Source organism: Medicago sativa, chromosome 8 (genome assembly GCF_051527215.1).
Source record: "Medicago sativa cultivar Bolivia chromosome 8, Bolivia_mono, whole genome shotgun sequence".
Taxonomy (NCBI): domain Eukaryota; kingdom Viridiplantae; phylum Streptophyta; class Magnoliopsida; order Fabales; family Fabaceae; genus Medicago; species Medicago sativa.
Window position 1 is genome coordinate 71631041 of NC_140756.1, and position 12194 is coordinate 71643234.

Here is a 12194-nt window from a genome sequence, read left to right on the forward strand (position 1 = left end):
GTTAAATACGTAAATGTTTGGATTCAAGTTTGCCTCTAGATTTTTGCGTTTTAAGGCACTTTCAATGTCAGTTGATGTCAATTATGAGACCAACAGAGCCGACCTAACGCTTTGTAGGTCTAAAACGAATTTAAAATTGAGGCATTTCAAGTGTGTTGAAAAAAAACATAAAAATGAAGAGTCCTAAATATATAATTTTATTTGAGGCATGTCGGACACCAAATACGAGTATCGCTCCTAATTAAAATTCAAATATTGATTCGTTAGATTGTGAGAGTCTAACTCCTATCGTTAGACTCAACCTTATTCGTGTAAGAACTTTTTTAAACAAATATTTAGTTTAATTAATAATACATGTTGGATTATTTGATCATATAGACATTTTATATCAATGGTTAAACTTTCAAATAACAAAGTATTGAATCCTAACAAAAATATAAAATACTTTTTTACCTTTGTATATTTTAGTTGCACATAACTTGTCTTAATATATTTTCCACAACTAACATCGTATTCATAGAAATATATTTAAAGCGAAAAAAATTTAGAGGCCTAATATAAGTCCTAAAATTTTTTGGAGTCTAAAATCCTTACTTTAGTGGCAATCCCTTTCGATCGATCTTGGAGACCAATGAAAGTAAAAGCTAACATTTTAGATAAACCATATTCCAAAATACAAACCTTAAGACATGTAATTAGTATCACTAATCCATAGATTGAGAGAGATATACGAATTGTTTTTTTTTTTTTGAGCAAAGAGATATACAAATTGTTGTTAGACAAGTAATCTAGCGAAGTTAACAAAAATCTAGTGAAGTTTCACTTCAATAATGATATACGTAGCAAAGGAAGTAATATTCGTTGCCACAAATGGCACACATGCCATAATCTTGTAACATAATTAGGGGATTATGCTCTTAATGTTTAAACTATGCGATCCAATATGATGGATTTGGCAATAATATTATGAAGTGAAACTAAATTAATGAAAGTGAAATTCTCATTGATTTGATAAGTGTTTACAAACTTATTTATAGATGATAGAGAGTACACTATAGTAATGATAGGGTGACTGTATCTAATGATCTCTAATCACTAAGCTAAACTATCTTGCTTGTCCTCCAAGTTATCTGTTTCACACTTGTTGTGTAATAGCCCCCCACAAGGTGGAGGTTGATAGATATCTATCAAACCCAGCTTGGATAACAAAATACCAAAAGGTTGAGGCAACAGAGGTTTTGTGAAAAAAATCTGCTAACTGTTCTTGATAAGAAATAGGCAGAAGCTTTAAAATGCCAGCATGAAGCTTCTCTCTTACTATGTGACAGTCAATATCTAAATGCTTGGCTCTTCAATGAAATACAAGATTAGCAGCAATGTGGAGAGCACTTTGGTTGTCACAAAACAAGAATGGAGGTTTAGGACATTTGACATGTAAGTCTCTGAGTAAGTAAAGAAGCCATTGCAGTTCACAAGCAGCTGAGGCCAAAGCTCTGTACTCTGCCTCAGATGAGGATCTAGACACAGTCATTTGCTTCTTAGTTCTCCATGAAATCAAGGAATTTCCAAGAAAGAAGCACTGATCACTGATTGATCTTCTAGTGTCAATACACCCTGCCCAATCAGCATCAGAGAAGCCTTGCAAGTGTAAAGAAAAGCTTATGGGAAAATAGAGACCTTTACCAGGACTAGGGGTGGACAGATACATCCGGCCCGTCCGCAAACCGAGTAAACCGTGGTCTTTTTCTGTCTTTCGAGTGAGTCGGTTCGGGGGGTCGGGTACGAAAAGTAGAAAAATTCGGTTAACAGTGGGTCTTACAGATCGGTTTGGTCTGCAACACTGCACCCATTAGTAACCGTACCCGTCCGAAATTAACAAACAAAAGAACAATAAATATAGGGTTACGTGCTCTAGCTGTTATTATAGCTGTGTACTATACTATGACTTGCTTTTTTTATTGATAAAAAATTGTGTATACAGCTGTACTACACAAGTTCTTTTCTTATTTTATTTGTTTTTTCTGTTGTCTTAGTTTGTGCTACAGTCATCCTTCTTCTTCATTAGCTACATTTCGTCTCTCCTATCTCAACTTTCCAGATCTGCGAAATCTCCACCATGTTTTTATTTTCTTTCAGCTCTGGAAAACCGTATAAACCGAACCGTTATTTCGAACAAACCGAAAAACCGTGAACCGATAGAACCGAGTTGAAAAACGGTCGAGTTTGGGCTTGGTTATGGCACCCACGGGTTGGCTTGGATTTGGATTTTGAGTCCGAATCAGTCCGAACCCGACCGGTTGTCCACCCCTAACCAAGACATCCTTTCAGGCATCTGAGAACTCTCAAAGCAGCATGATGATGAGTTTGAGTAGGTTTAGAGTGAAATTAACTGAGTTGTTGTGTAATGAAGGTGATATCAGGTCTTGTGGTATTTAGGTAAAGTAATCTGCCAACCAATCTTCTGTAAGAGGGAATGTCATCATAAGGAAGGGAAGAATCATTATGAAGCTTAATGGATGGATCAGAGGGTGTTGAAACAGGTTTGGAGTTGATAGAACCTGAATCAGATAATAAATCCAAACAATATTTTCTTTGGCATAAGGAAATACCATGTTTGGAATGAGCAACCTCCGGACGCAGAAAGCATTTGAGTTGGCCAAGGTTCTTAATTTTGAATGAATTGTATAAAATGGATTTAATATGATCAAACTCAGTCAAAGAATCTCCAGCAAGTATAATGTCATCTACATACACCAATAGAAGAGTAAATGATGAATCAGTTTTCTTGATGAACAAGGAATGATCAGATGGTGCTTGAATGTAGTGATGCTGCAGTAAGACATAAGTCAACTTCTCAAACCATTTCCTGCTAGCTTGCTTGAGGCCATATAAAGATTTCATCAACTTGCAAACCTGATTTGGTTTGGGTGATGAAACACCTGGTGGAAGGGTCATATACAAATCTTCTTGTAAATCATCATGGAGGAAAGCATTGTCTACATCAAGTTGATTTAAATTCCAATTATTAATGGATGCCAAAGCAAGAACTAATCTCACTGTAGTCATCTTGGCCACTGGTGAAAATGTGTCAAAGAAATCAAGGCCCTAAATTTGGTTGTATCCTTTAGCCACAAGTCTGGCTTTGTATCTTTCAATAGAGCCATCTGCATGGTACTTGACTCTGTAAATCCATTTACAACCAATAGGTTAAACATGTTCTGGCATATCAACTAGTTTCCAGGTACCAGTAGACTCAAGAGCAGAAAGTTCAGTTTGCATTGCTTGCTTCCAACAGTCAAATTTGTTTGCCTCAGTGAATGATTTAGGTTTAGGGTTGGAATGCAAAGAGAGAACAAAACAAGAGTGTTGATCAGACAACTTATTATGAGAAACATAATTTGTAATAGGGTAAAGAGAAGCATGAGTATTATTACATACATAATCTTGCAGGTAAGCAGGAGTATGAGAAGTTCTAGTTGTCTGTCTAGTTGGAACAGGTAAAATGGGAGATGGAGTATTATTATTGTTGAGAGAAGACACAAAAGGAGGGTCATAAATAATGAGTGGAGGGACATGAATGACATTAGAAGAAGTGGAAGGAGGTGTGATGTGTGTGGAGGAAAGTATTCCCATTGAGAAGTGATTGAATCAGGATTGCTGGGATATGGAAGAATATGTTCATGAAAAATGACATGTCTAGAGATAAAGATGTCTCTAGAATGTATGTCTAAGAGAGTGAAACCTTTGTAAACAAATTTATAACCAAGGAAAATAGATTTTCTAGCTCTGGGATGCAGTTTAGTTCTATGAACCTGTAAAGATGATGCATAATACAGGCAACCAAACACTTTGAAAGAAGAAATGTCAGAAAGCTTATTGTATAAGACTTGAAAGGGGGATTGGTTTTGAAGAATTGGAGTGGTGATTCTATTGATAAGAAAGACTGCATGCAATATGGCATAAAACCAATATGATGATGGAATTTTGGATTGGAAAAGGAGAGCTCTACCAACATTAAGAATATGTTGGTGTTTTCTTCCAACTTTGGCATTTTGTTGAGGAGTTTCAACACAAGATGTTTGATGTAAGATGCCAAGAGAAGCATAAAAATCAGAAAGCATGAACTCAGGACCATTGTCAGACCTGATAATTTTTGGGGTGATGTGAAACTGGTTTTGGATCATGGTAATGAAAGATTTGACATGATTAGCAACTTCTGCTTTGGATTTAAGCAATATGATCCATAGAAATCTATTGTGGTCATCAACAATGGTTAAAAAATATTTATGACCATGAATAGAAGGGACAGACAAGGGATCCCATATGTCAAGATGCAACAATTCAAAATTAGAAGATGCATGAGATAAACTTGAATTAAAAGGAATGTGTCTCTGTTTGGCAAACTGACAAATGTCACATGTTGCTTTATTATCATTGATTATAGAAAAGTACAAAGATGACATTTAATCCATTCTTTGATGAGATAAATGTCCCAATCTAAAATGCCATAAGGCCTTAACAGGAATAAACTGACTTGAATTAGAAGTAACATTAGAAACAGAAGTACAAGGTACATTTATTGTGCTAGAAATAGAAGTGATAGAAGCTAAATTTGAACTATGAAACTTGTATAAGCCATCTTGCTGACTAGCCAAACCAATCATCTTCAATGATGTTGTGTCCTGTATAAGACATTGTTTATCAGAGAAATGAAAAACACATGATAGAGAATGACACACCTTAGCAACATACATAAGGTTTAACTTGAAAGTTGGGGAATATAGAACATTGGTAAGATAAAATTGAGGACTAAAAATGGTGGTGCCAACTTGATCAATGACAACAGTTGTGTTATTAGGCAAATTAACATAAACAGGTTTAATGGGATAAAGAGATGTAAAATGAGATAAATGGCTACAAATGTGCTCATTAGCACCTGAATCAAGAAGCCAATATGAATTAGAAGGTAAAAGGCATGAATTAATACTGTATATACCTGCAGAGGAGGATGAAGCAGAGTAACCAGAAGTAATCTAAGGGGAAACATTTATGTGGTTGGTAGTAGGACCAGGAGAAGGAGTTGGAGCTGAGGAGAACAAATTTGCTTGTTGAAGCAATGATACAAGCTGATCAATCTTATCCTGAGCCAAACCAATACTACCAGAAACATTGCCAATACCACCAGAAACATTGTTAATGCCACCAGAAACATTGTTTGCATCAGAAGATTCAGCTGAAGAAGCATTAGCTTGTGAATGACCAACAGTCTGTGACTGAACATGAGGTGGAGGATTAGGTTTGTGTTGGAAAACCATGTTTTTGATAACAAAACTCAACAGTGTGATTATATCTATTGCAAAAGGAGCAATATCTAGCAGAAGGTTTGGTGGAGGAACCTCTACCACGCCCTTGAGGTCTTCTAGCATCTGAAGCATTCACAAGAACAGAGCCTTCTTCCAGAGTGGGAAGAGAAGGAGCCAGTACATTGTTGCTCTCTTCCTGAATAACCAAAGAGAACACCTTATTCAATGAAGGTAAAGGATCAAGCAGAAGAACTTGAGTTTTCACAACTGAAAATTGATCATTGAGGCCAGTTAGAAACTGAATAATCTGATCTTCAATGCGATATTCTTTGTTAACTCTCATTGCAGCACATCTACACTGAACTGGACAAGTGCAAGTAGGAAGGGGACGATGTGAATGAAGCTCTTCCCACAATGCTTTCAACTCAATGAAATATTCCAAAACAGATTTTGAACCTTGCTTGAGATTGTTAATGGAAGAACGTAAATTTGAAATTCTAATGCGATCAACCTTTGAAAAATGTTCCTTAAGATCTTGCCAAACATCAAAGGTTGTATCATGAAAAACAACGGTTTGTGCAATGGAGTCAGAGACTGAAGAAATAATCCAAGACTGCACGAGGTGATTGCACCTTTCCCAAGCAGTTATGTTAAGATCATTGTCATCTGGAACAGGGAGGGATCCATTGATGAAAGGCAGCTTGTTCTTCGCACGAAGATCACGCTGCATAGATCTACTCCACGCAAGATAATTGGAACCATTGAATTTGGGAGAAATTATCACAGAATGAGGACCTTCGCTAGGATGAACATAGAACGGAGATTCAATGTCTTGACTAGGTTGCTGATTACGCACCATGATGAATCAAAGAAAATTAAAAAATTGAGGAAGAAGAAGTAACAATTCAAGCAAAACGTGAAGAAAAGAAGAATCTCAATGAGAAATTGAGAGCAGAAACAAGAAGAATGAAGCAAAACGAGAACGAATCACTAGAAAAATGAAGAAAATCAGAGAAATGAAGAAGCTTGAGCTACAAGCTTTAATGGCGGAAAACGGTTAGGATTGGATCGTAACAAACTTTCTCTTTCTTGAAGATAGAAACTGATACCATATTATGAAGTGAAACTAAATGAATGAAAGTGAAATTCTCATTGATTTGATAAGTGTTTACAAGCTTATTTATAGATGATAGAGAGTACACTATAGTAATGATAGGGTGACTGTATCTAATGATCTCTAATCACAAAGCTAAACTATCTTGCTTGTCCTCCAAGTTATCTGCTTCACACTTGTAGTGTAATAAATAATAACACATAACCATAATGTTTGTTTGCTCAATCAGTGTGTCACTTGTGCTACTTTTTTTTGAAGGAGGACACTTGTGCTACTTATGATTTTACATAAATAGAAGAGTATATATACGTAAAAAAAAAAAAGAGTGCTGCCCCAATAGTGTATAAGTAAAAAAACTTGTGTTATGAAGATGAAACAATGCCTTTATCTTAAAAAATAGAGAGGATCTTAACTCGATTTTATTAATGCTCACACTTCTTTCAAATAAACACAACTACATGAGAATGAGAATCAAACAATCTGTGACTTTCTCTGTATGAACCAAACCAAACACCACGTACCTCTCTCAACCGAAATCTTCCAATTCCACCGAAACCTTACAACATTAACATGTTCCATTGTTTATTATATTCAAATTTAATTCAGCAGCATTCATCTCCCATGGGACATGCAATTAGTAGTTACTGATCTAATCTTGAATAAAATGCACAAAATTAAAGTCACTCTTATTTTTCCACGTCTTGCTTAGGAAAATAAAGTAAAGAGTAATGGATTGGCCAACTTATCTTTGCACAATGCACCACTGTCTTATCATTTGGCAGATATTACATTACAATTCTTTATATCAATTATTAAAGTAATTAATAATAATCATATACTACAGTATAATTAATTGGGATTAGAGGCAATTATACGTGGAAGTGTTTGGCAATTTTCACGCGCACGTGCAATCTTTATCTAGTGACATTCGAATAAACATTTGTTTAAATGTGGAAACACTTAGGCCACATATAGCTTAGAGACAAGAAACAAAAAGAAAACCATGAAGAGGAAAGTGACTGCCAATTTAATTAATTACCATAAAAAAATAAAGGAGACATAAAAGATTAAACAGCGATTAATTATTGATATTTTTAATTTATAACTTACCTATAAAAAGAAATGAAGGTTAAGGACAATTACAAGTGGTGAGTTAAAGTCAAATTTGGCTGGCAATAACCTTATTTTTCATTAGTTATGTTTTCACCTTAAAAGTTAAAATTGTGGAGGACAAACATCTCTTTCCTAGCTTCTTTTATATTAAGGTGGGATTAGGCTCATGTGACCATACTTGCCGGGTGTTAATGTGACACTATGTGCTAATTAATATTATCCTTAAGAGCTCAATGTACATGTTTAGATCCAAATTGTTGTTAGATAATTAAAATTAAAGGGCAAGCTATGGCTATGAGGAAAAAGCCTACTGCTACACTAAGTGAATACTTAATTAGTTTGTCCTAATTAAGCATGTATTTACTGTGAATATTAAATTGCTCAGTGAATTACCCTGATATTTCAATCTTGTCTACCTTTGGCAATAGGTCAGGGTCAATTGACTTTGAAGCACAATGATAATTTGAAAAGTAGGAAGGGATGATTTGAGCTTAAATATAGTATTGTTTGATTTTTAATCAGGTTGTACATGTACTTTATCTCGTCTATAAACATAGAATTCTCTTATGAAATTTTTATATATCTCTTTTATTTAATTTTTAACTTCATTTTTTTTGCTGAGATACCCCTGCTATTTTATATATCTTTTCTGTAACTAACACTATACTATAACCCTCTCAAAAAACAATATATACTATGATGAGAAGATAAATTAAGTCTTTAGTTATCATGATTACTAGTTAACTATTTACTATATTTAGGGATATACATAGTACCATAAAATGATTATAAACGGATAAAATAGAGAAAGCTAGAGTTAGTGTGTGAAACAACCGATAGCTATATAAGAAAAAATAAAGAGCCAGCTAATTGGTGGTGAAATGAGAAAGCGCTGAACCTTTTGACTATTACTTTTCTCATTCTATTATATACTCGCACGCTCTATTTTTTTTTTCTTCTGAAAAAATCTCTATTCGGATTATATAATATAAAATAGATTGTTAAGTAATTTCAGATTTTAGAATCCGAAATAAAACAAACTATAAACAATTTGTATTGTATTTGATATCAAACGTCTGACCGACGTAGAATCCCCGCATAAACCGTAAAGCAATTGCATGGATTCTATGAACGGTCAGTAGTGACCATGACATCATAAACACTTCTATAAAACTAAAAAAAAGTTTAAGATATGATGGGAAGTGAAGAATGAATGCAATTGTTGAAGCCTGCAAGACTATTTATAACCATAAACCTATCCTAGGTTGTAAATACAGTCAAAGGAAATGTTTTCAATGCTCCAACCAATCAAAAATGCATTAAACATACCACAAACCGTGGGTGGAACGCAACAATCCACACAGTTTGGGAGGTTTCAGATTATATAATTTGAAACCGTCTAAATATTTTTGGATTGTATAATCCGAACAACCCCAAACTGTGTTTAAGTTTGATTTTTGTAGGGTTTTCATGACGAATGACATAGGAAAATACCTTTGTTTCTTTAATTTTATGTATATTTACATTTATTTTATGTTTTTGTCATTTATAATTATGTCAATGAAATAATATGCGCCACTGTTTCTTTAAAATTATGGGTAATCATACTTCGGATTATATAATCTGAAAATAACTATCAATCTATTTCGGATTCTAAAATCCAAACAAAGGGTAATTTTAGAAAAACATAGGGCGCGTGAGAAACAAATAGGGTGAGAAAATTAATACTCGATCTTTTTTGTTCATTGCAGGCCCATGTTAGTTTCCCTGTTTTTTTTTTTTTGTCTTAGAAGGTTTATTAGATGTTACTATTTTGACTCCCCCTATTTACTCAAAAAGCTTATAAAACAACATATAGTGAAAAAATATAAAACAACATATATAGTGCAAAAAATCTGCTTCTTATGTGTTTGGAATGATAATCATATAGTAAAAAAACAGATTAAATTAAGCTAATAAGTAATTTAAAAAAATAAAAACCAAAAAATAATATATTATGTAACTATAAGAAAAAGTATTTAAATATATACACGGTTTGATTGGTTTTGAAAAATGAATGCAAAATCCAATCCCAGTGGTTTCCTAAAAAGACATCTAAACACATCTAATAATATTTGGTTTTGTGCGATTCTTGATTTTTTTAATCGATTTACGGTTTTAGTTTGGATCAAATTGGACTTGAACACTCCTAGTGAGAATGATAGAATCAAAGTAATTTTGTCAAACTTACCATTCATTCATACATACACTGAGCATGTTTGGACTGATTATTTGAGCTTATTTACTAGCATAAGCATTTGTATGATTGTTCGAAAGAGCTTATGAACACAATTTATGACATGCGTATATACTATTTCAACTTATACCAATAAGCTTTCCATAATATCTTCTAAAATTAGTTTATATCAAAATGGTTCAAATTTATTTTATCTTTTAATATAGAATCAATTTATACATAAGCAATCAAACGATAAACGTTTATGTTATAAGTTGTTAATTAAGTTTTTATGTCAAGTAACATGTCAAACTTAAGCTTTCAAATTTCACAACTGACCTGATCTATTTAACAAAAGTCATACATGAACTATTTCCACATCTACATGTTAAGAAAGACCTTGCAACTTAACTGCTTGTAAGTTATGCAGACTTTCAAATATAAACTAAAATCTTCACACTCACTATTGAAAAGCCCTCCTTTCCACCCATCTAGAAAATTATGATCTACTTCCACTGCTCATAATACTTCATGAATCACCATTCAAAACAAACCACAACGATATTGGATAGCTAAACCCTTTTGACTATTACTTTTTCCACCCTATGCCTTTCCTCACGCGCCCTATTTTTTTCCAATTTTACCCTTGGTCCGGATTTCGTTTTCCGGATTACATTGTTAGAATTTTGCAGATGTTTCCGGATTGTATAATCCGGAATAATGTTTTACCAGAACTTTTGCAATTTTAAGCTTTAAAATTTATAAAATAAAATGCGAATAAAATAAAAAACAGAAATAAAAAGACACGAGAATAAAAACAACTCATTTTATTAATATATGAACAATACATTACAATAATTTTCAAGCTTTTTAAGCTTATTACATCCTAAAACTATTTCTAATCTTATCTTATTACATAAGCTATGGAGCCACTGGTGGAGAGAAAAGAAGGAACCAATGTTGTCTGATGGGACATACCAGTAGCTTTGGTGTTGGTGGGGAGACAGAGGGGGCACAGGGGCCTCTAGGGAACAAGAGACCATGATGGTCAACATGACACCCAGGCAAACCAACCTCACACCCAGACTGACCCCTTCCCTATTGACCGATCATATGACCCCTGATGGATTTCCAAAGAGGCCTCTTTCAATGAAAGGCCAACGATGGAAACACATCGTTGTAGAAGGAAGAGGAGAAGATGAGAAGAGGAGAAAGAAGAAGGTGTGACAATTTTTGAGAAAATGAAGCATATTTATAGGGGAGGGAGGGTAAAAAAAAAAGAGGTGGGAAAGCCATAATTACAGTCAAAAAACGTGTAAAAACACGTTTTTCAACTTGACCACCGGCCAAATCGTTTGAAAAACGTTTTCTTTGTGGTGCAGACCACCGGCCAAAAGCTTCTGGTGCACTCCGGAATATATAATCCGGAATACACATATATTCCGGATTATATATTCCGGAAAGATACGATCATGGCGTGAACCAAAGGAGAACTTGGGACTTTGTGTATGGTGATGCTTGGTTCGAATTTTAAAATCCGGATTGCTTCAACATTGGATTCTTTTGTGTGTCCCACATTGCATCGAACATTTTCGTGGTCCACAACCCCCATATACCTATATAAATAGGGGTCCCTGTTTTCATTACAAGTAAACTACAACACCCAGATACCTCTGCAACATGGAATTCCCTGGCTTTGATCCGAACACCAAGCTAGCGGCAGTCTACTACAACGGTGGAACACCACCCCATCTGTTTAGGATTCGCGACGATGTCACCCTCTCTGGGCTGAAGGATGAGCTGGATCAAATCAACCGTCAACTCAACCACAGAGACAAAAGGATGGTGGTCGGTGTTGAATATCGATGTCCATTGTCCGACTCAGCCGGATCTCTTCGCTTCAGCCGGATCAAACTCACAAACGACGGCGACGTGAGAACCATGTTCTCTGTCTTTGGTCAGCACAACACTAGAGGACCGATCGAGTTGGACGCTTCGTTGGTTAGATCTGCTGAACAAATTCTGAAAAGTTTGCACCGGCCCAGGAACTACGAAGAGATCAGGGCTCTGCTGGAGGGACCAGAGGAGGAAGAAGTTAGTTTAGATGATCCGTGATAATGTGTAATGTTTTAATTAATCGCGTGTTTTATGTTGTTTTAATTGCGTGTTAGTTATGTGTTGTTGAATTAAGTTGAATAATATATATATATATATATATATATATATATATATATATATATATATATATACGATGCGGAAACGCTTAATACAGCTCTTTGCTCTTCTGGGAAAACTAATACAGTTAAATGCATGCGAGTTATACTTGTAATTAAAGAGTTAGTTTCAATTTCGAAACTGAAATAATTTCTAGGTACAAAATTAATGATATAAATACTAAAACTTATAAACATGATTTCATTTATGATAAACTTAAAACTTACAATAATAG

At 34.5% G+C, this 12194-nt stretch overlaps 2 protein-coding genes across 2 annotated transcripts; one reads left to right on the forward strand and one right to left on the reverse strand.

Annotated features, from left to right (window-relative positions):
• Positions 1 to 4463: 4463 nt before the first annotated feature.
• LOC146901168 (uncharacterized) lies at positions 4464 to 6162 on the reverse strand. The gene is made up of 4 exons (XM_085737030.1): positions 5397 to 6162; positions 5069 to 5350; positions 4740 to 4936; positions 4464 to 4682 (listed from the first exon to the last, which is right to left on the reverse strand). Exons 1-4 carry the CDS (start codon positions 6160 to 6162, stop codon positions 4464 to 4466), a joined length of 1464 nt encoding a protein of 487 aa, XP_085593156.1.
• A 5263-nt stretch (positions 6163 to 11425) lies between these two features.
• On the forward strand, positions 11426 to 11860 carry LOC146901169 (uncharacterized). Its single transcript, XM_085737031.1, has one exon. The coding sequence runs from the start codon at positions 11426 to 11428 to the stop codon at positions 11858 to 11860; it is 435 nt and encodes a 144-aa protein (XP_085593157.1).
• The last annotated feature ends 334 nt before the right edge of the window (positions 11861 to 12194 follow it).

What these genes read in the sequence shown, in the direction of transcription:
- LOC146901169 (XM_085737031.1), top strand. Translation starts at nt 11,426, where the DNA reads ATGGAATTCCCTGGCTTTGATCCGAACACCAAGCTAGCGGCAGTCTAC.
- LOC146901168 (XM_085737030.1), bottom strand. Translation starts at nt 6,162, where the DNA reads ATGGTGCGTAATCAGCAACCTAGTCAAGACATTGAATCTCCGTTCTAT. An exon ending in ACCTCAAGGGCGTGGTAGAG is followed by an intron (nt 5,351 to 5,396) that starts GTTCCTCCACCA and finishes CTTTTGCAATAG; the next exon opens with ATATAATCACACTGTTGAGT. An exon ending in AGCTCCAACTCCTTCTCCTG is followed by an intron (nt 4,937 to 5,068) that starts GTCCTACTACCA and finishes TTCTTGATTCAG; the next exon opens with GTGCTAATGAGCACATTTGT.